General features: G+C 45.4%; 2 protein-coding genes across 2 annotated transcripts in view; one reads left to right on the forward strand and one right to left on the reverse strand.

Moving 5' to 3' along the window:
* Positions 1 to 89: 89 nt before the first annotated feature.
* SRP72 (signal recognition particle 72) overlaps positions 90 to 23,939 on the forward strand; it is a gene marked incomplete at both ends in the record, with an annotated part of 62,348 nt that continues 38,498 nt past the window's right edge. Inside the window, one exon of the mRNA XM_079534467.1 lies at positions 90 to 245. Within this exon, the coding sequence (XP_079390593.1) occupies positions 90 to 245 (156 nt within the window). The remainder of the gene's footprint in view (positions 246 to 23,939) is intronic.
* Positions 12,957 to 23,682, reverse strand: REST (RE1 silencing transcription factor; the record flags this gene model as incomplete). The annotated part of the gene is made up of 3 exons (XM_079534843.1): positions 12,957 to 14,653; positions 19,091 to 19,174; positions 22,782 to 23,682. The coding sequence occupies 3 exons, from the start codon at positions 23,680 to 23,682 to the stop codon at positions 12,957 to 12,959; spliced, it is 2,682 nt and encodes an 893-aa protein (XP_079390969.1).

Here is a 23,939-nt window from a genome sequence, read left to right on the forward strand (position 1 = left end):
AGGCGGGCGGCAGGAAGGGGGAGGAGCGCACATGCGCGGGGCCGAGCCTCGCCACTCCCCTTCCTGCGGGCTGCACCGCGCTGCCGGCCATGCTCCGCTTGGGCCGGGTGTTGCTAGGCCGCCTGTGCCCAGCCCGGCCCTGGGCGGCGCGGCGCGGAGCGGCGGCGTGGGGCGAGGAGGAGCGCTTCGTCTTCCTCGAGTACGAGCCGGAACCGCAGCCGCCCGCCGCTGCGGCGAGGAGCAGAGTGGCCGCGCGGAGCCGGGCGGCGGGCGCGGACGGCGCACCGGGGGGGCGACGGGTGCGGAGGGCGGCCGACCCGTCGGTGCCGCCGAGCGGCGTGGGCTGCTCGGGCTGCGGGGCCGAGCTGCAATGCCGCGACGCCTCAGCGCCGGGCTTCATTCCGGCCGACAAGTACCGCGGCCTCTGCGCGGGGCCGGGCGGCGCGGCCGGGCTGCGGGACGCCGTGTGCCAGCGGTGCTGGGTGCTGGCGCACGGCGGCGAGGCAGTGCGTCTGGAGCTGCCGCCCGAGCGGCACCGCGCCGTGCTGAGCGCCGCGCTTCGCAGCCCCCCTCGGCACGGCCGCGGCCCGCTGCTCCTCTACCTGCTGGACGTGCTGGAGCTGCCCGACCCCGTGTTACCGCAGCTGCCCGCGCTGCTCAGCCCCGAGGTGCCCGCCGCGGGGCTGCTGGTGGTGGGCAACAAGGTGGACCTGCTGCCGGCTGACTCCCCCGGGCACCTGGGGCGGCTGCGGCAGAGAGTGACGGCTGCCTGCCTGCAGGCCGGCATCTCCCGAGCGCAGCTGGTGGATGTCCGACTGGTGAGCGCCAAGACGGGCTTCGGGATGGAGGGGCTGGTCAGCCGGCTGCAGCGCTCCTGGAAGTGCGCCGGCGACGTCTACCTGCTGGGGGCCACCAACTCGGGCAAGTCGACGCTCTTCAACACCCTGCTGCTCTCTGACTACTGCAAGTCGCGTGCCCCCGACGTGGTTGGCAGGGCCACTGTCTCAGCCTGGCCAGGTGAGGGACACCGCCGCCGTCCCTACCTATGTCACACTCGGGCCATCAGCTCTGCTGTGCCACAAGGCCAGTCACTGAATGGGCCCGAGGTGTCACCACTGAGCTCCAGTGCTGTACCACGTTTAGAATCCTCCCCTTCCCTGTGTTGTCCTTGGAGGCCTTGCGGCACCAAGGCCTCAGAGCACTGAGGGATATAGACAGCAAATTACACGGGTTGGCATCTCCCTGTAAATCTTGTATCCAGAGAAGGGCAACGAAGCTGTGACAGTTCTGGAGCACAAGTCTTAGGGGGAGCAGCTGAGGGAGCTGGAGTTATGCAGTCTGCAGAAGAGGAGGCTCAGGGGAAGCCATTTGGCTCTATGCAACAGCCTGAAAGGAGGTTGTGGCAAGGTGAGAGTCAGCCTCGTCTAGGAAACAGTGATAGCACAAGAGGAAACAGCTTTAAGTTGCACCAGAAGAGGCGCAGGTTGGATATTAGGAAACATCACTTCTCTGAGGAGGTAGTAGTACACTAGAACAGGCTGCCCAGGGAGGTGGTGGAGTCCCAGGAGGTGTTGAAAAAGTGTGGAGATGTGATACAGAAGGAAGTGGTTAGTGGATATGGTGAGGATGGGCTGAGGTTGGATTGGATGGAAGAGGTCTTTTTTAACCATAACTATTCTTTGATTCTGTAACAGGAGGTGGACTCATGAGCTCCTTGTAGAGCAATCACAGCAAAACCAGGGACTTTGTTGAGGTGTCTTAGGTTGGTCTTAAGTGCCATAGATTGTGAAGCCCGCTGCTCTTACAGTAGCAGTTTCGATGTTCAGTTCTGATCAAATAGAGTTGTCAGCATCGTGTTGGTCAGTAAATCCCCTTGTTTGCTCATTGTAATACAATGTTCCAATATATACAGTAAAATATGATTTTTAATCATCTTTTTCACCCAAATGCTGCTGGTTTTATTCCAGTCCCTTATATTCATAGAAACATGCCCTAGGGTCGCAAGACTTTGCTGCTCAGGAGTTAGACAGACCTTCCAAAAATGTACTGGGCAGTTGTGCAGAATCAGCTCAGATGACCTATGTGCCAGCATTAGCATGATTTTAATTAGTGAGAGCGTGCATGAGGCTAACTGTGGGTTCCTTTGAGAAGCCTTTCAGCAAGAAAGCAGATACCAAGTGGGTGGTAGCACACTTCAGCCACTCCGCTTAGTTCCAACTTTTTGTTACATGGTTCCACCTATTTCTTTATTTGTGTTCCTCAGAGTTTAAATATGACAGGTACCCAGAGGTCTGGATGTGTCATCTTTTTTTTTTTTTTTTTTTTTTTTTTTCTTCCAGGAACAACGCTGAACTTGTTGAAATTTCCAATTATTAACCCAACGTGTGACAGGATATTCAGAAGGCAGGAGAGGCTGAAAGAAGAGGCACTAAAAACAGAAGACCAGCTAAGCGATGAAGAAAAAAAGCACCTCAATCGCCTTAAAAAGCAAGGTTACTTAGTGGGTGAGTATTGTCTGAGTAAAAGGTGATGGAATGTCCTGGTTGAAATGCTGCATTACACAAGGACTGTTAACCCCCTAGTTTTCTGAAGAATGCATCTCATTTTGGCAAGCAATTTCTACCCACTCTGTAAGAACTCACTTTCATTTAATTGTGAGAGGAACATGCTGTCTATATATGGTTCTTGCTAAAGTTTTGGGGCTTAAGGAGTGCTATAGATCCCTTATAAGAAGGATCTGTTAGCATCTTGGCTTTTGAACATGCACGCAATGATTTAATCACCTTTCTATCACAGCCATGCATCCCTAATAATCAAGGGAAGGGACAGGTGTCCAACTGGAGGAAATGCAAGTTAATAAATGAATGAACAGGAAACCTTTCACTTTAATCCAGGAAGAGTTGGAAGAACATTTAAACGCCGGGAGAGCTCTGTGGTTGATTTTGACCCTGACGTGCTGTCATACAGCATAGATGAAGATCCATGCCCTATCTCTAAGAAGCATGAGGAAAGAGAAGAGTTCACATACAACGAAGTGAAGGATGCTCGCTGGTGTTTTGATACTCCAGGGATTGTAAAGGAAAACTGTGTAGGTATTCTGTGGCACTGTGCTTCAGGAGGTCACGGTTCACTGTGTTTTTGCTGTTGTATTTCTGAATGGTGCATACTGTGATCTCTGTTAAGGAACTGTATGTCAGCACACTTTATAATGCAGAGAAGTACAGGACTGTTTAAACAAGTTTATACCAGTATCACCCAGAGAAATCTGTACTTCTTTAGCTGTGCCACCCTACTGAAAAAGGTGGAGCTTAGGAAGATAACTGGTGTCAGAACTTACCTAGAAGATGTCTGCAAGATCATCTCTAACTCACTTTGTGCCACTTTGCTCTCTAATAGCTAGTGTCTGGTGTGAAGGTACCTTAGAGCTCTAAGTGGAAACTGAGCACAGTCTTCCTTCTTCTGAAGTTGAATAATCATGGAAAACAGTGTGATCTGACTGTACAATTTATTTTTCAGGTTTTGAATCTCCTAACAGAGAAAGAAGTAAAGCTGGTTTTGCCAACACAAGCCATCATTCCACGGACCTTCATTCTCAAGCCAGGAATGGTCTTGTTTTTAGCAGCTTTAGGGCGCATAGACTACTTACAGGTAGGCAAAAAAAGGAGTTTTGATAGCAGCAGCTTCATCTTGGTATAGGACCAAACAATAAAAGATAGTCCAGGTAACTTCCACCTCCTTTTTTTTACTGCTTTCAAGATGATCATTCTGTTAATAAAGCACTGTGTAAAGTAAAAATGCCTTGGGATGGAGAGTGGTGATACTTGTTACCAATGTGCAGTATTTTATATTGTAAAACCGTAAGTGCTTTTAAATGCTGATAAACACTTTCACCTTGAAGGGCTTTCCATGCAGAAGCTGCTCTGCACTGACAGAAGCAAGATGTCAGTAAAAGACAAGTTTTCAACATACAGCAAGGAAATGGAGCAAGAGAGAGCAGTTTGAGGTTGCTTTTCTGTTAGCATGAATGATGTGCACTTTGTTTTATTTCAGGGAGAAAAACCTGCCTGGTTTTCTGTTGTGGCTTCTAAGCTGTTGCCAGTCCACATTACTACCTTGAGCAGTGCGGATGTCATGTATGAGAAGCACGCTGGCCAAGAGTTCTTTAAGGTAAGAGAAGCAGGTGCTGTCATGAGCTTTTGGTAGACTGTCCCACCTGGTGATACATCCCTACCTTTTTATTATTTTGACCTTACTATTGCCACAGACTGGGATAGTACATCTAGACTGGGAACAGGGTAAGTTGTCCTTGTCCTGGCAGCAACTTTCCTGCACACATTGAGTGTACATATAAGTGACGTAACCCACAAGAAGGCAGCTGGCTTGAGCCAACAGCTGGTTCATGTAGCACACACTCCATCTTTGCTCACTTCTGAGCTGTGGGCTGCACTGGGCTGGGTTGCTCTGGATGTGATCCCAATTCTGCTCTTTGCAAATTGGAAGTAGCTCCTCTAAGGATATACAAACCAGCTCTTTGTTATTTGGATAACAAAAGTTTAATATCTCTGTTCATTGCTGTTTAGTGTAACGTAGGAGGACTGAAGCATCTCTAACTGCTAAATCTTTTATTGTTTTGACATTAGGTTCCAATGGGTGGGAAAGAGCGAATGAAAGAGTTCCCCCCACTTGTCCCTCAGGACATTACACTCAAAGGAACTGGTACCAGTGAGGCAGTTGCAGATATCAAACTTTCCTCTACAGGTAATTTAACGTTTCTTTGTGTGAGAACCCTTGTTCTGATATGAGCAACTCTTCCTACTGACTGTGTTTTTGTTTTTTTTTTTTACTTTGCTCTGCAGGCTGGGTGGCAGTGACAGCTTATGCAGAAGAGGAACTGTTACTCCGAGCCTATACGCCCAGGGGCACCACAGTGGTGGTACGGGAGCCTCCCCTTTTACCATATATCAGTAACATCAGAGGGGCCCGGATCCCAGGTACTGCGGCCTACAGAACCAAAAAGCCTCCGTCTCTTGTAGAAAACCTGAGAACTGTGGGGAACAGATAGCACTCACCATTGTCTGAGCAAGACAGGATTCAGAACCTTGATGCTTGTCGACACTCAGGAGAGCTTAGACTCATCTAAAAGGCAGACAGGCACAGTTTCAAGGGAGGTCTGGGTGAGATAAATCTGATTTAAGGCACCACAAGTCTAATATAATTATTGAGTTGCAGCTGGTTCAAGCAAGCTGAATGGCTGGTACCTTGCTCTGTGAGGTGAAATGTTCTTTTCCCTGAGATCAGGCGCTGTCAGTGAGCAACCATCTTTCCCAGTTTACTCTTGAGATACAGCACAGAAGCTGAGCTGCCTGCCCTTGGCTGACTTTGCTGCTCAGAGAGTAGGTCTTTTCCTGCAGACATGCTCTCACAGGTCAGAAACCATCACCTGGTTCTTGGAGCCTTTATGTTGTTTCCAAAGCAGAAGAAGGTAGAAGTGGGAAGAGGACCAGGGAGTTCTCTGGTGTGGGTATTACATTCCCAGGAGCTTGCAGTTATTCAACATTATTGACCAAAAATTAGGTCCCCTCAGTATCTGAAGCATTGCCCTACATCTGGACACAGGAAAAAGAAATTAAAGAAAAGCAGGCCTGCTCAAGTGCCTGACAAAGAAACTTGCAGCTCACTGCTTTGGTTTGGTTTCTGTAGCTTGTGTAAAAGTTTCTGAAACTGAGGATGTACAGTAAAAAAAAAAACCTTCTCAAGACTCCTTTGTCTTCTTCTGAAATCACCAGAAAAGCACTCGTGTGGGCTTGCATCTTGCAAACTATACAACAGCACTAGCAACATGGCCTGTATTAGAGGAAAACATACCATGCCACATCTGGCAGCCAAAGAGGAGTAAGACTACTGCAGTTCCAAGCTGCCAGGTCCAACCACAGGAGCAGCTCAAGTTTCCAGCTGGCATGTGCACACAGCAGGCAGGTAAACAGCTAGCCACACAGACAGCAAACACAACAGTCAGGTGAACACAGACAACACAAGCAGTCTCATCCTGCTTTCCTCTTTGGTTGATCAGAATAGAGGTCTGGGGAAAACACCCACCTTGCTACAGCCTGCCTTAAGGTACTTACAGAGAGCCGTGAGGTCTCTCCTCAGGCTTCTCTCTAGACCAAACAGCACCAGTTCCCCCAACCACTCTTTGGTTTTCTGGTTCCTTCACTGTTTTTTCCCCTCGCTCCTCCACCCACACTCAAGCAATTCAAGACCCTTCTCATAGTGTGGGTCCTAGAACTGAGCACAGTACACAAGGTGCAGTCTCACCAGAGCTAAGTACAGAGGGGAAAATCACCACCCCAGTTCTGCTGGCCACACCATTTCCCTTAAGTGTTCTGAGAGAAGACAGCAGAAAACACTGCTTCAGCTAGCATCTCATTTTTTGTGAAGGAGATACTCAGCAGTCCTGAAGAAGTGGACATAGAAATAGTCACGGCTCTACCAGCAAAACTGGGAATCAGGAAAAGAGTCTAGACATGGCCTGTTCAAACTAGCTTGATAAATAAAAACAGGCATCTCCTACAGCATTCCTGTAATGCTGTAACTGTGGAAAAGACAATATAAAATGCAAACAATACCAAATGCAGGAAGAGTAACTGGAATGCCTTCCTTTGTGACAGCATTAGTCCCCAGCCCAGGAGTCAGCCATGAAAAATTGCAGGCAAGACAATGTGCGCAGGGACCTGTGTAGCAGGTCCCCTGATATTTGGAAACACAGCCTTTTTCACAAAGATCAGTAGCCAATGCTGAAATTGTATTCAGGAGAAAGGGCTTCCTGCCTGAAACATGAGGATGTGCAGGGAAGAATGTGCCTCCCATGCTGTGTCCTTTTGTGTTCAGCAAGATATGCAAGTGAGGCAGCTGGGCCAGCAGGGCCAGCACAAGGACTGGAGTTATGCAGGTGTTTTAAGTGCTTTTGCAAAGCCTACTCTGTATCTACTGACTCCTCAGGCCATAAGAGCAGACAACTAGCAACAGCCACAGCTAGGAACAACAACAACAACAACAAATGTGTGCTCCAGACAGATGTAAAACCTCAGCATGTAGGAGGTTTTAATATGGAAGCAATTAGTGCTTAGATTAAAGCACAGAAATACCTTTTATGAGTTCTGAGCTTCTCAAAGTTGGTGTCTATTTCACACTTGCGCTGGACAGCCTGAGAGGCAAGACATTTTTTAACATCTATGGACAAGAGCTAATTTAATCTCAAACCACATTTGCTTTTGGCTCCTCTGTTGAGTCTGTGTGTAAAAATGAGGTGTAAAGACAGGACTGGGAGAGTTAAGCCTCCTGGGAAGGCCCAACCTTCATGGCTCAGTGTGCCCAGGCTGGGTGCAATTATGTATAGCTCTGTTAGAAAAGTGAGGAAAGCTGAAAAGTGCATATTCAGCAGAACAGCTCATTTGCTGGAGTACTGCAGGGAGCTCCCTGTCTTCCCCCAGCTGGAATGGGGGACTAGGGGATACCAAACCAGGCCAAGCAAAGGAGTATTGCATATCCCCACTGCCCTGCAAGTAGGAACATGATGCTGTAGCTGGGAGCCTGAGTTGATTTGCTTTGGCACGTGTCCCCCCCAAAAAGGAGGCTTTTTCTCTGCCCAGTAGCTATTCACTTTTCAGCACTGCTTATGTCAAGGACTCCTACCCTAGGAAAAGGGCTACTGCTTTCTGTGGCAAAAGCAGAACAAATTCCATGCAGAGGTCACTTTTTACCCAGGTTACTTTTACCCATTGTTAGTGCTCCCAAAATGGCCTGTAATGCAAGAGTGGTGTACTGGGCCACAAGTTTCAAGCTCCTATCCACTCAAGCATATGCTATGCTGAAAACTTGTGCTCCTGAAATCTATGTACCTCTAGGCTGTTCACCTTCTGATTTCCCATTTAAGGCTGCAGGTATCTGTGCCTGCACCTCTGGAGGTGGTCCTGGCTGCCTGGTCACCCACCCAGGGCATTGCCCACGTCCCTGCCCATCCTCACCCTGAGATTGCTCACCACCTTTCCTCTTTTTGCCCCAGCTCTCCTTCAGCTCTTTGTGATGGAAACCCAATCACATACACAACTCATCTATCCCTTCACCTCCAACACAGCCCCTGCTGCAGGCAGCAGCCATTGGAGTGTACTGCCCTGAACTGTGCTAAAGGACACTAAGAAGGGTTCATGTGGCCCCTTCCACCAACCTGTGGGCAAGGGAGTGGTTCAGCTGCCTGCCTTGAATCCAAAAGTCATAGCATTGTCTTGCTGCTGGCCTGCAAGGTACTACATAGCCACGCGCTTCTTCTTCTCTACTCAGTTCTGTAGAAAAACAAACAAAAGTAATTAGGCATACAGTAGAACTCAGCATAAAGTAGCACATTTTCAACCTGATAGGTTTTACCCCATTTTCTGCCACAATACAAGCAGCTAGTTGAAGATGAGGATGCAGATTTAAGGGAAAATAGTTTCTTCCATTGGCAACCCAGTCACATAATTTCTATTACAGTTCACTTAATTTTGTCCCTTTCTGGAGAGTGAAAACACAAACTGGTGGTACAAAGGGCAGGGCCTCCTCCATTGAACCAGTCTGAAATAATTAACTCACGCAGCAAAGGCAAAGAAGCAGAGAAGTACTCAAACCTACCACCTCTATGCCATGGCCTCAGGGCATCTCATGGCAGCCCACAATTAGGACTGGGTACAATTCCTGCTTTACCATAAACTTCACTCACATTTATCTATAAGACTAAGCCAGAACATACTCCTTTAATTAAAAACATTTTTTGGAGCCATTAATAAGTAGCAGTGTGTAACCAATGAATATACGGATGTTGTAATCAAGAAATACACAGAAAAGTTAGGCTAAACAGGTTATCATGCTAAAGAAAAATGGAAAATACCCATATCCTGAGCTCACTGAGAAGACTCCAAGAGGAGCAATCTCCAAGAGACCCTTCCCCAGTGGTAGTCAGCTCTTAAATGGGGTCTAGGAGAGGTGGAACAAGGCTCCTCTCCTTCCAGTAGCACAGTCTTCACCTGTGCTCCTAGGACTGACTCATTGCTCACCTCACGTGGTCAATCAGAGGTTCAGGCCGTGATCAACAGTTCCCATACAGGCAGACAGAAGCGACGAGTTCCATAATAAAGTTTATTTAATCAGAACTATGCTTAGGAAAATACACTTGAAAGGGTTAATATAATGCAATTTAGTTTAATTTTACACTACTTTTTGAACAAAAGACTTAAAACATACTTTAAGTGAAAATAGGATGTATGATCTGGCTTGTTTTACATTAAAAACGTAGAAAAGGCCATCATGCACTACAGTAGAGAACATGAAAAAAAAAAAATTACCTTTGGTTTTATTCAGAGAATACAAGTATTGCACTGTAAAAGCATCAAACATGGTGCAACCAAATGTCATAAACACAACTCCATGCCAGCTTACAAAAGTTAACTAGGATAGTTTTAGAGGGAGGAAACGTATGTACACATGAAACAATTCCATTAGCTATCTGGATTCTGTTAATATGCATGCCACGTATCTACACAACTGCCATTCAAGAAACCTCTTGAATTTGGTTAATACTTCTCAGCTATATTAAATCTGTTGAAATCAGTGACGCTACCACATCTTAACTGGCCTGGCAGATGTTAAACGTTCTTCTTTTGTCAATGAATGAAGGTCCAGCCTAGATCATCGAAACCCAGAAACAATGACTACAGAATCACAGAATCATCACAACTGGAAAAGACAACTAAAACCATCTAGTCCAGCCGTGATTACAATACAATGGATTACAACTGCCTAGCTATCCACTTCTGGATCTTTTCTCAAGGCAGTTACAGAGTGGATAGATCCATGGAGATGAAAACCTCAAACGCCATGTTGCTCAACCAAGGACTGGCAGTGTAGAGCTGTCGCTGTGCTAAAAACTCCTCAACCCACATATCTGAGGTTGAACACTCCTACCGTTCTTAGGCTACTGTTGGCAAAACCGACACAAAATAATTTAAGAATATTGAGGACAAAGAAGTCATTGTTTAGAGGGAGCTGCATCGTAGTAAAACCATCATTGCTGGTGGCTTACCTAATCAGCATTCTCCAGTACAAATATTCAATATTAGCAATTTCTAACATCTTAGGTACATATGATGCAGTACATCTTCGCTGCTTTAACATAACATACTCCCAAATCTTGGACATAAGCCAGCAGAGAATTCCAACACTGTAACACACCAACAGTATTTCAGGACACTGCTGGTAAGGGTCTCAAAGAGACCTGTCTTCTTAATATTTCTCTAGTCTTATTTTCAGCTCCTAATCTTGAGATAGGAAAGACTGCTTAACAGGAACACTGCTGTTTTCAAAGAGTTCTTGTTAGATCAAGCATTAAAACCTTGACCACTTCCCAGAAATCTGCAGTGCAGTACCTCAGAAAACCACACCCTTGTTTTTATCTCATCAAGAGACATTTTAAGTCAGTGTACACCACATTTTCCATTTAAAAACATAATAATTATCAGGCCAGTCCACAAGTTTATCTGAACATAGCTGAAGTCCTTGAAGTCTCTCATAAGATGGCAAGGGCTCTTTGCAAGGATATAAGGGGAGCTACAATATCTCTGCACAGTACTGGAATTTCCAGCATCTGCTCATGTTACTCACAAACGTTGGCAACATTTACATATAAAAGAAACACCGTTAAAAAAAAAAAAAAAAAAAGAAATACATCTAAGACTATTACAACAAGTTGTTTAGGAAAACAACTCAACTAAGTTTCTTTTCTTAACATTTAGCATAAATATAGTTGCAACTTGATCTTCAGTTGCCAATGATTGTCACAGCCAAGGTAAGGATTGAATGCTATCTAAGCAAACAAAAACTCACTATACAATTTATTTCTGCCATGAGGGATGCCCTCCCTCTCAAATCTTTGGCCTCCTATTTACCAATCTCTCCCAAAAGGAGAAGCAACGTAGTTTTGTTCTCTATTCATTCAAGGTTAGCTTGGGGGCTGAGGGAAGGGGAGAACATGACATGTGGACAGGGAGGAAAAAAACCAAGGTTTGCTCTAGAAATTTACATTCACAGAACGCACACCGTGAGTACCTAAAACACACTGACAAATACTGAACTAGCTCCCCAGCTCCACTCTGCAAACAACACCTGCCTCCAAAGTTACTTCTGCAGAGTTGATGAGAAGCCACCCCCAATTGCTGCACCTGACAAGAGACCTGAAGACAGTCTTTTGCAGCACAGATGGGACTTTTGCTTTTTCCCTGCTCATGTGGATTGTGTTCACATTTTGCCACTGGCAGGCACGCAATCTCTCTCACGTTTGTGTGTGCCAAGAAGAAAATCTGTTTAGAATTAAAAACTCCCGGTACGATATTTCTTGCATATAGACCTGAGATCATAACCTGATCACTTATGTGACCGATGATCTCTCCGTGAGGAAACAGGATGATTCTATTAAATGAAACCTGAATGAATAAGGAACAGGAATTCCTACAGCCTTTAATGCCAGGTTTGCTGCTTACCAGTTAGTCTGTCTTTGTTTTTCAGTGTGTGAGATGTAATTACAATTCATCAAAATCTAACATCTATGGTAATTTTTTTTGTTTGTTTTTTAAGCTTATGAAGCTTGACTGCTGACCATCGTAGAAATTAAAATAGAGAAAAAAAAAAAAAAAAAAAAATCAAGCAACACCTGGACTTGTACAATTTTCAGACCATTTTCACTGACAGTGATTACTTTCCTGTCTGGTGATCCCAAACTATAAATTACAATTTATTACTCTGTATATGTACTAAAAATATCAGAAGTGGCATTTCTATGGAAAAAAAAAAAAAAAACAACTATAAGATAGTGTTTTGGAACTGTGTTGATATCCTTTTGCTTAAGAACTATATAAAATTTTAAAGCTACTCAAAAATACACAGCCAAACAGCTCATAACTCTACGCACAACTAGCAAAACCCTCTGAAAAGAAGAAAAATCTGCAGTAAAGAACATCACAGAAAACTGGCCCATGGTAAGCAATGAATCCGAATGGTTCAAAGTAACAAAAGCTTACACAAATGAAACCCAACATGCATATATAAAGTGTACATGTACTGCACAAGCGCTATTCCTAAAGGATTTATCTGCATAGGTATAAACAAAAACAATGTGCAACATTTTAAGCCTTTAAAGCAACAACAGCAAAAAAAGCAAAAACTTAAAAATAACAAACTTGCTCCCCCCCACAACAGAGTCAATGACACATAACAGTTAATAAGATATTAATCAAGACAGAGGTTCTCCAAACAAAAGTTGGAAGGACTAACCCCAAATTTTGGCTCACTGTTCATACTAAGGGGATCTGAAATGTATGTTCACAATTATAATTACCTTAAACAGTTACGTTCATCGCTAGCCAACTTCGATTTGTCTTACAAAGTGCTCTTTTATGTGATAGAAGCTATCTTCCTGGTAGAAAAAGCATTGAGTAGTTTTTACCACTTTGAACATCAAGGTATGTTAAGAAGAACTAAAAAGCAGAGGAGAGGGGAAATAGGAGTTGGCTGCTAAAAGAAAAAGCAACTGCCAGTGGCTCTATAAACATCCAACTTGTGTATGGTAGCTACAAGCCTTGTTCCTAAAGCTCAACTTATAAAACAAATGCATCAGCTAACAAACTATAAACAGACAGAACTTACAGGACACAGCCTCATACACCCTACCTACTTCTTTAATGAAGAGATCCAATATTTAAAGAGGTCATTACACGAAAACTTGTCCAAAATATTTTCAGCTTAAAAAAAAAAAAAAAAAAACCCAATGCAGACACTAAAGAAAACCATGCTTAAAAAAAAGAATCTACAATATCTGTACATAAGCTGTATAAGATCTTACAAAAGATACATGTGCTCCCAGACCGCAGCTGTTTCTACTCCTGCCCTTTTGTCGCCTTCTCCAGATAATACACATTGACCAAGTGGCGATTGAGGTGCTTGCTGTATTCACCTTCCTTTTTAAACGAGCGGTCACAAAAAATGCATACATAGTTCTCCCTGACTGCTGTGCTACTGGCAGCTCCTTGTGAGGTCTTCGGACTGGTCTCCTCTTGTACAGAGCGAGCACCGTTTAACCCCGAATCATCGCTGCCTTCTGATATGTTGTCGCTTATGTCGCTGCCCTCATGGCTGTGGATGCCCTCATCCTCATCCATTTCCTGAGATTCGTTCACTGCCGCGTTATCCAGAGGTGATAAGGCCAGAGCTACTTCAGGGCTCTGCATATGCCCTTCTGGGGGCACAGGCGCTCCCACAGCATCTGCTGGTGGCTCTGTCTCTAGGATGCGTGTCTTAGTCAGGTCTATCGGGTCTGGGTTACTCACAGTTTCTGCCAAGCAGGTTTCCTCTGGCTCCTTCCTGGGCTCCAGATCTGGTAATACATCCGCGGGTCCGTCCAGACTTTGTTCAGAAGATACTGCATGAGAAGATTCTTCAGAGTCTTCCCCCGTGTCCATCTTTCTCTCCTCTTTTTCACAGATAGTGTCTTTGCTCTCCACTGCTGCAGCAGGCATTTCTTGATCCTTCTCCTCAGCCTCTGTGTCCGCAACCTGAGCTGACAAACAAAGCTGTCTCGGCTCTTGTACGCAGCTTTCTTTGGCAATGATGTTCTCTCCCTTGCAAGTATGACCAACATTACTGTCTAATGGTGCTGGATCAGCAGGATCTTCCTCCTTCTCCTGGTCGCTGCTCGGACTGTCGAGTTTCACACATCTGTCTTCTTCTGGAAGTTGAGACTTGTCCGCCACCTCCTCTTCTTCCATCTTCTCCTCATCAAGTCTATTGCTTTTCTTACTGTGCTTACTTTTCAGAGCTTTCTTTTTTCTGCTTTTCTTAAGGCAAGAATTTTGCTTTTTAGGTTCCGCCTCTGGTACATCATCGCTTTTCTGAGCTTCCTGGCAGTCTCTGGGCTTAGTTTCCACTTTCTTTTTCTTTTTTGTCATTACGATAGTATCATTTGCAGGCTCTTGCTTTGAGAAAGTTATTTCTGCCTCTGCCTTTCTTTTCACCTTCTTTGTTTTACACGGTTTCTCAGTATTTTTCTCAGTTTTAATATCTACCTCCTTGTTTTCTGAAGTCGATTTCCGACTTCTGGTCGTCACTTGGCGTGCGGGAGCATTGTTCGTTGGCTTCTTTTCCTTTGCTAAGTTCTCTTTTTTCTCCACTTTCACAGTTTTCTCAGTTTTCTTTGTGGGCGAATCCCCTTTTGTTTGCTCCTTCTCCACTTTGTCACCGATGCTCTCAGAAAAGTCAGCTTCGCTCTTTTTAGTCCGTAGCTTCACCTTTGAAACATCCATGGTGATGTCTGAACAATCGGGATGCCTGGATTTGATGTGATACTGCAGGTTACACTTCTTAGATGCCGCGTAGTCACAAACAGGACAAAGAAACTGGCGCGGATTGACGTGAAGCTCAACGTGCTTTTTGAAATTGCTGCGATCCGCTGTTTTGTAGTCACAGTGCGGGCAAGTCAGAGGCTTCGGCCCATTGTGAACTTGCCTTGCATGACGAGTTACTTCATGCTGGTTTGAGGCCACGTAACTGCACTGATCACATTTGAATGGCTTCTCACCTAAAGAAGGAAGGGTGGGACGGAATTGTGGTGATTATTAAGCACAGGGTTGGGAAGGAAATCACTTTGCACTAAGACAAGCACAGAAATATGAAATCAAAAAGAAAATTATATATATTTATATATCCATGCGCCTTTTAAATTAAATACAATCAACATAAGAAATCCACAAATCACAAACACATTCACAAGACACCAAAAACAATATGCAAAAAAAAAAAGAGAGAGAAAGGGCAAGGACTGGGAGGAAGGGGGTCCACAACCAAACAAGCAGTAACAAAGTCACAAGTTCTGGCTATGCATACATACCCGCAGAGATCTCTCTACAGTACTATTAGCAAATGGAATCCATACCCAACTGGTCCATTGAATGCATTGTAGAAAAATGGAAATGTAACATTTGATGAATAGAAGTTTCACACAAACGTTTCAAGTAAGTCCAACTTTACACAAATTTAGCATACTTCACGTTTGCATTGAAAAGGAAGTAAGGGAAAATGAGCTAGCAAAAGACTAAGCATGTGAAAGATATGCCACTTCAATGATTTCTGCCTCTATTCAGTTCAGTTCAGTGGAGTTCATCACTGTCTCATTTAGGTCACATTTATGGGTTGGCTGCAGGCCACCGTTGGCAAGAAATATGTAGGCAGTCTAAAGCCATCATGTTGTTACTACTGAAAGCTGCATTTTTTAAATGACTCCTGCATGCACAAGTGTTTCTGAAATGTGAGGTTTAGTGCACACTGGTGCAGCAGAATCCATTTATACTCCAAAGCAAAGAGGAAAAACATTTTCAGCACAATAACCCAGGTCGAAAAATACTTTGAGAACTTTTTTGCCTATACAAATTCAGCTGAGGGGTGCTACTTAGATCTAAACTAGCATTTAAAAATTTACCTCCAAAACTAATGCATGCCACTTCCTAGGCATACTGAAAAGTCATTCCAAATCCTTTTCTCCATAGTTGTGCTGCCTCTCTGGCAAGAGGGTGGGTAATGCTTGCTTAGGAGTCTAGAAAATTTCATTTCTGCCTGCAGCATCTCTTTATTATTTAATGAAGGATTATTTTAACTTCAGCTGTTAATAAAACACCAGTGCATAGCAGATCACTAAAGAGGTTAAGATCAGAGGCAGTCTGAGCTGTAGGTCTGGTCTGGTCACGTTCACTATCTTGAGGAATATGGGCTTGCCAAAGAGAGGAGTCAGGACCCTGAACTTCAGGAGAGCAAACTTCAGGCTGTTTAAGGAATTGTTAGATTAGATCCCCTGATCTACTAGGAAACTGTCCTTAGGACAGACAAATTGAACAGAGCTGGCAGCTCTTTAAGAACATCCTTCTCAGAGGATAAGAGCGCTCCATCCACCAGCTTAAGAGATCAAGCAGAGGAGGCAGGAAACCAGCATGGCTGAGCAAGAACCTACTTGTCAGGCTGAGGGATGAGAAGGAAAATGGCAGTGGAAGCTGGGATGGGTGCCCTAGGAGGAATACCAAAATGCCATTTAGGCATATAGAAATGGGATCACAAAAGCAGGAAAGCCAAGGCACAGATGGAACAGAACTTGTTGAAGGATGTGAAAAGTAACAAGAATAGTTTCTTTTGATACATTGGGCAGAAGAGACAGGCAAAGGAGAGTGTACTCCTTCTGATAAATGACAAGGGGGAACTGGCTTCAGCAGACATAGAGAAGACTGAGATACTCAACGAGGTTTTTGCCTCAGTCTTCACTGGCAGTCAGGCTTCCTACACCTCTCACTTCCCTGAACCTCTACATGGAGGTAAGAGGAAGCAAAATTTCTGCAAACGTAAAAGCAGACCAAGTCTGAGACCACTTCATGAGGCTAAATCTGCACAAGTCCATGGGGCCAGATGACGTACATCCCAGGGTTCTCAAGGAACTGGCTGATATGGTTGCCAAACCACTCTCCATCATATATAAACAGACACAGCTGTCAGGCAAAGTCCCCAGTGATTGGAAAAAAGAAAAACAACGCTCCCATTTCTAAGGGAGAAAGGAAGACTAGAGTAACTACAAGCCAGTAAGCCCCACCTTTGTGCACAGGAAGATCATTCAGATCCTCCTGAAAGAGACATTAAGGCACGTGAGACAAAAGCAGGTGATCCAAGACAGCCAACACAGGGGCAGATTGTGCCTAACCAATCTGGCGAATTTTTGGGATGGTCTGAAAGAGTCTGTGGACACAGGAAGGCCAACTGATATAGTCTACCTGGACTTGCGCAAGTCCTTTGACATGGTCCTGCGCCGCATCGCTATCTCTAAATTTGAGAGATATGGATTTAAAGACTGGACTATTAGGTGGATAATAATTGGTTGGATGGTCACTGTCAGAGGGTTGTGGTAAATGGCTCTATGTCCAGATGGAGGTTGGACATGACTAGTGTCCCCTAGGGATAGGTCCATCCAGAGAGACAGGTACAGACTTGAAAAGTGGGCCTACAAGAACTAATGAGGCCAAGTACTTGGGTCAGGGAAATCCCACATACGTGTACAGACTGGGAGATGAATTTATCTGAGAAGAGTCCTGCCCAAAAATATTTGGGGGTACTGATGAATGAACATAAGCTAGCACTTGCAGCCCAGAAAACCAACTGTATCCTGAGCTGCATCAAGAGGGGTGGCCAGCAGGATGAGGGAGCGGATTGTCCTCCTCTGTTCTGATGAGGCCTCACCTGCGCTCCTGCATCCAGGCCCGGGGCCCCCAGCACAAGAAATTTGTGGGGCTGTTGGAGCAGGCTCAGAGGAGGGCCACAGAGATAAATAAATAAATCTCAGATAAATTCTGCTTAGAGGGCAGGAGCACCTCTCCTAAGAAAGGCTGAGGGAGCTGAGCTTGTTCAGTCTGGAGAGAAGAAGGCTGCAGAAACCTAATTGCAGCCTTCCAGTACTCAAAGGGAGCTCATAAGCAAGAGGAGAACTGACTTTTTACACAGTCTGACAGTGACATTTCAATTAAAAGAGGGGAAATTTAGGTCTGATGTTAGGAAAAAATTCTTTACTCTGAGAGCAGCAAGGCCCTGGCACATGCTGCCCAGGGAAGCTGTGGACACCCCATTCCTGGAGGCATTCGATGTCAAGTTGCATGGGGCCCTGGGCAGCCTAATCTAGTGGAGGGCGGCCCTGTACATGGCAGGGGGTTGGAACTACATGATGCTTAATGTCCCTTCCAACCTAAGCCATTCTATGATTATATGACAGCAAGAGTTCCGTGTGCAATCGCACTTCTGTCAGCATAGTTCACGCCCTCCTTCCCAGACCTTGAAGTCAATGACTACGGGCAAATCCTACTGTTCACCTCCTTCCAATTTGCACAGATTTGGTCTTTGCACAGACAAGAGAAGAAAAAGATAATGAAAAAACAGTTTCCAGGCACAGTGTTGACCAAACCATTTACAGATTCATATTTAGCACAGATGTGCAGTCAAAAATGTTTTTTGTTTCTGAAAGCAGAATGCTTCAATTGAAAAAGTCTCAAACTAAAATACTGGCAGGTTCTTTTAATGCTGCCTATTTTTAATGGGTCCAAACCCTCATCACAAAACAATTAAAACTGCCTTCTTGCCTCAGCTATTGAAATTGAAATGACTGTTCAGGATGCTTTCTGTTACTGTTTCATAGGATTAGAACTTCACCTAGGTCTGATCAATTCATATATTAGCAAACCAAGAGCGTGAGCTGAGATGCATGTAAGCTCTCCATAGGGAGCTTAAGGGGTCACAAAGCACAGCTGTGCTTATGTCTAGCATGATTATGGGAGTAAAAGCTCCTAAGAATGCCATTATTTAATTTAAAAATAAGACTAACAGGAGATACAGAGCAATGGAAAGAAGGGAGTTCTTAACATCACAGCTTTATGACCAATTATGGGGTATAAAGGCTAGTGAAAATTGCTAATTTGGCTTTTAGTACCACAAGATCAAATCACTCTAAGTCTGCTTATTCCTCCTCAGTGCATCCTTGCCAGAATCAGGCACTACTTTGTATCCTTCTGTAACTAAGCAAAATATGAGGATTTCCTCTGATGGTCATTTATCATCCTGCTGGATGAAATGAAACCACAGACATCACAAGGGGAGATTCTCGGAGGTTCATACCTTTTTCAGCTTACTTGATTTGAACTTATCTATGACAGCAGACAGAAAACAAGAACCTGCTCATACATTATCACAGTGTTGGATTTACTGCAAAACTACTACAGCAGTCCTACAAATCTCAGGATACACCCTGGATAGCGAAGAAAAAGACATATTCTCCTGTCACCGCTTTTATTAATGGCATATATCTTTAGCAGGTAGGAACAACCTTAGCTGTTAAAAAAGAGAAAGGCAGCAAAAGCTCAGGTCACGCTGGAGGAGATGACAACTTCATGTCACACAGAACCACCCCCTTTTCTGAGTCATGCTGCTGCTGCTTACCAACCTGAGTGGGTGCGCATGTGCCTGGTTAAATGTGTCTTCTGAGAGCTGGAATAGGGACACATAGCACACTGATAGGGTCGCTCTCCTGCAAAAACAAAATAAAACACCAAATTAATTGCTGAAACACACATGACTCCCATCTTTGGTTCCTGAGCCATACCCACCAGGCCGTCACAGAACCCCAAGCTGTATCTGAAAACACATTCTCTCTCAAAACAGGACCACGGTGAGAAGCATATGTCTCAGGTGAACCAGTATGTATCACGTTCAGGGTAGTGAAGGGACAGAATATGAAAGGCACAACCCCACATCCACCTGAAGTCAAACGGCTCTCCAGCAAAAAGCAATTGGAACTGCTACCCTTACAGAAATCCTAAGCTACTAGAGCTCATTTTTCTACATACTTTCTGCCAGCACTCTGACGACCCAAGAAGCCAGGTTTTTGCTTCCCCTCACCTCCATGTTTAAGCCTGGGATGTGGAAAACTGCAATGCCTGGCTCAGTGAAACTGTGCTACCAGCAATAGCTTAAGAATAGCAGCAACATTTTGAAGACTTTCAAACCTGCAGTTCCTTCACCTGCAGTCACTGTTTCTGGAGAACTAATGGAAATTAACCTGCCTCAAATTTTGTCTTCACAAGAGACAGTTCGTGTAAGTATCAGTAATTTCTTTTCAAGCAGAGGCAAGCCCAAAGTAAAGGCGGTCAATTTTAGAATCTGGTAGGAAGATGCAAATAAAAGCACCAAGTTTTGGGTTGTTTGGTCTTTGGTCGGTTTTTGCCTCAAACTTCTAATGCATCTGAGAGATAGAGAATGCCCCGTCACTGCAAGCTGGAACAACACGTTTTAGTTTGGAGCAGGGGTGGGAGTGAAGTTTGGAAGGGAAAAGCAAATCCTCACTTGCTATTTATTCCAGACACATCAGAGCCATATCACTGCGTTTTCCTACACTAGACTAAGGACGCAACCAATGTGCTCTTCAACGAGACTCAGGTGTCAGCAAACATCCCATATAAAGACTGTGGACAGTCCTACCTGCAGCGGCAGAGACCTCCAGCCGCCTGGAGGAGAGACCTTTGTAATGCATGCAAATCGCCTGCATTTCTTCCTGCCATCACATCGTTCAGATTAGCACTCTTGATTAAATCAGTGCTTAAATGTCAAATCACCCTAACAACCAGAGCTTGCCCCCCCCCTTTCCAGTTAAGATTAAGTCATGTCTCAGGGAGGGGTAGGGCTTTGTCATAAGGGAACGGCTGTTTTTTTCAGTGAGTACAAATCGTGGCCAAAGGTCCTGGAATACACAGTCGAGTGCTATTCCCAGTACCTCACATTTCACATCTTTCAACTTATCTGTAACTTCAACAACGTGGCAAAGACGTTGTATTTTCTATAGAGCACATGAGCAAAACATACTAGACGAAGGTGATGAACGTAACTAATATAAGATGTATGCTATCACCGCTTGAAAATTAAACACGTGGCTACGTTGTGTAAGGGCTGTTTTATAGTGCTATTTGCCAAAGGATTGACTGTCATTTTGCAAGCTCGTTGCAAACAAGCTACCAAAAAAGCCTCTCCAGAAGACACTCACAAAAAAAGCTTTGGTATTTGTGGGAGTCCTCAGTAAGTCAATTCAGCTCACTGACCCCCAGAAAACAAACTTGGGAAACAAGAAAGGAGCATTTTATTGCCATTTTAGTGAGTAGCATCAATGAATCCAAGACAGAGGGGAGAAAAACCACTTTCCTGCAGCACCAGAGCAGAGTCAGTGTTTCAGACAACCGACCCAAATGCAATAGAAGACATTTATCTGCAAAGAGGCTTCTTCCCACACTGAGTAAGTCAGGTGCAACAATCAGGAACATCAAGCTAAAAACAACTCCAGCTTCCTTATCTCCACAACCTCAATTCACCGTCTGGCTCCTTTCCAATGGATATTTTTATTACGTTTTCTCCTTTAAAACTATTACCCAAAGACACTCGTATTATTCAGACAGTTTTCATTACAGTCAGTGCTGTTATGTTAACAGTCTGCAAAGCAATCAATTACACAGTAGTGCCAGCAGAAGTGCTGAGCCTGGTGGATCAGCATACTTGCCAGTAGCTCATTCTTTCTTCTTTAGCTTTCTCTTTGGCTTTAAACACTTGGGGACAAAACCTACTTTATTGGAAACAAGACACGTTCCCAAATGAATCCACATATTTGAGAGCTTTTTAATCAAGCAAGAATCGGCTTGAAGATCCCTATTTGCCAGGCTAAGACGACCCAGCAGAGAAAGCAAGCACCAGAGCGAACCAAAAAGTGCTGAAATCATCATTCATCTCAGCTTAGTTGGAACAATGAGAAGACATGACGAACCAAAGAACCAGAAACCTAATTTAAAGGAGAAAAGAGGAACTGGATAACAGTTTAACTTGCTTTTTTTGTTGTTGTTGTTTTTGTTTTTAAATATCATTAAGTACTACACCAGTCTTGAGTGTCCTCATCAGCTCAGAGCTTAGCAACTGCCAATGCAAAGAGCTCTGCCCTCTGCCAAGGCTGTGACGCTGGGAAGTGAGTCCTACAGTGAATGATTGCCTCAGGTTGCCTCTCTCAGAGCTTGTGGAGAGTTTGAACAGTATTTTCTCAAACTTGCTCCGAGTGAGTTTCTGCAAATCTCTCTGAGGTCAGAGTTGGGCACTCAACATCAGGCTAACAGGAGAATAGGAAGCCAAGACAGATATAAGGCACCACAGCATGGACTCATGCTTGGCCATGAATTCCTGGGGAGGGTTTAGCTTTCTCCCGCTCTTTGGTAATTTCTGCCTGCTTTCTTTCTCACCACCTCCCACAGTACATACAAAGAAAACTGGAGAACAACCAGAGAACAACCGTTTGCCCAGCATCTCTTACAAGAAACTGCAAATAAGTTGAGTCAAGAGCGATTTTAAACAATGCTATCCTCTGAACAACACCACATGGCTACTGTTAAGGAGTATTAACACACTGAAAACCAGAGCATACCCTCCAGATCCCATCAGAGCAGACACCAGAACATGGCACTTCCAACCTGTGTCAGCAGAGTGGATGTCAGCAGTGGCAAGCAACCTCCAAAGAGAAGTCTTTCCTTCCAAGGAGGAATCTCAGCATGGTATTTCCCAACTAACTGCAGCTCACAGAGATGCGGTGCAACCCAATGCTCTGTTGGCACATGGGCCCATCTGGTATAAATCAGAGCAGAAAGGATCCCCACACTTCCCTTCAAGACAGCAAACTGGTGGATGGGAGAAGAGGGCAGGAAATCGGGACGGAATCTCTCCCAGGGGCTTCCTATAGACCAACAAACGCAGTATGGGCTCCTGCTGTGAAGTGGCTACATCAGGATTCCACATTGCATACCCTGACAACCATCACATGCCCACTTTTGTCATGCTCTCTTAAAAAAAAAAAAAAAAGTTTCAAGTCCCTAAACAAGATGTTCTTCATCGCCTCCCAGGCCCCTGAAATGAGAGATTTTCTCTGTCCTCTAGAGCTTGCAGACTGGAGCTCAAAGCAAACTCATGATACAACCCGACAGCACTACATACAACAGCAATGGGCCTTATCAGGGTGGAACAAGCACTGCAAACAGAAAAATAGTCTTTCGCTTCATTCATTCGGTTTCCCTCTACTGTTACCATACTTAAATGAAAAGAAACTAGAGACTTACCCGTATGAGTTCTAATATGCTGAATATAGTTGTTTTTCCTGTCTGAAAAATAGGAGCACTGCGAGCAGGTGTATACTTTCCTGGGAAAATGGTTTCTCAGGTGTTTCTTCCAGTGATACTCACTGACGGTGGTGTAAGTGCATATGGTACACTTGTACACTCTCTCGTTTTCTCCCGCTTTGTTGTGGTGCTTCAGGTGAGCCAGGTAGTGATCATATCTGTTAGTGTTGTAGCCGCAGCGATCGCAGCGGATCGGACCCTTGGAGAAGTCCACCTCTTCCGCGCTGTAGGAATCAGACTCCTTGACCTGCACTTGTTTCTCTGCATTTTCTTCCACGAAAAACTTCTTAGCACTGTGAACTCTGATGTGGTGCACAAATTCCTCTTCAGACTCGGCCTCGTAATGGCAAGGCTTGCAACGGAATGGTTTGTTCTTGAGGTTCTTACACTTGTCCTCAGAGCTTTCTGGAGTGCCTGGAGCTTCCAATGGGACATCTTTGTCCGTGCTGGGAGTCTCTGGTGGAGGACAAGCATCCGGGCCTTGGGTTTCCACGTCGGGTGCTTCCAGAGAGCTCAATTCCACATTTTCCGAGGCGCCACGGTCGCTCTCTGCAGCACGGCTATCCTCTACGCCCTCCGCGTCGCTGTCTGAGAAGTTGCCGTCACCCACCGTGGTCAGCTCGGCCATCTGCCTCTCCTCTCCCACCAGATAATCGCAGCAGTTGCCATTCACCTCTCCCGTCAGGGCCACGTTGGCCAACATGATCAGCTGCGGGGCCGCAAGCTCGGCTTTGGAAAGGTCGTGCAAGTCATACATGTCGTTGGACAACGCCATGCCGATGTTAGCGCCGCCGGGAAAGAGCCCGTTCCCACCGGACTGTCCCAGCACTTGAGTCGCCATAGCAGCGGTTCTGCCGAGAGGGGAAAAAAAGCACACCTGTAAGCAGTCTCGCAGCGGGAAGGCCTCCTCTTGGCAACACCGCCCGCGGAGGAAGCGCGGCCCGAGCGCGGCTCCGGGCCGAGCCCCGCCATGGCGGCCGGGGGAGCCGCGGCCTCCGCCGAAACGCCGCCGGCCCCGCGCGGCCCGACCCGGCCCGCATCCGCCCCGGGAGGCGGCCGGGGGAGCCGGGCCGTGCCCCCGCAGCCCTCCCTCCTCCC

Source organism: Tetrao urogallus (genome assembly GCF_951394365.1).
Source record: "Tetrao urogallus genome assembly, chromosome: 4".
NCBI lineage: Eukaryota > Metazoa > Chordata > Aves > Galliformes > Phasianidae > Tetrao > Tetrao urogallus.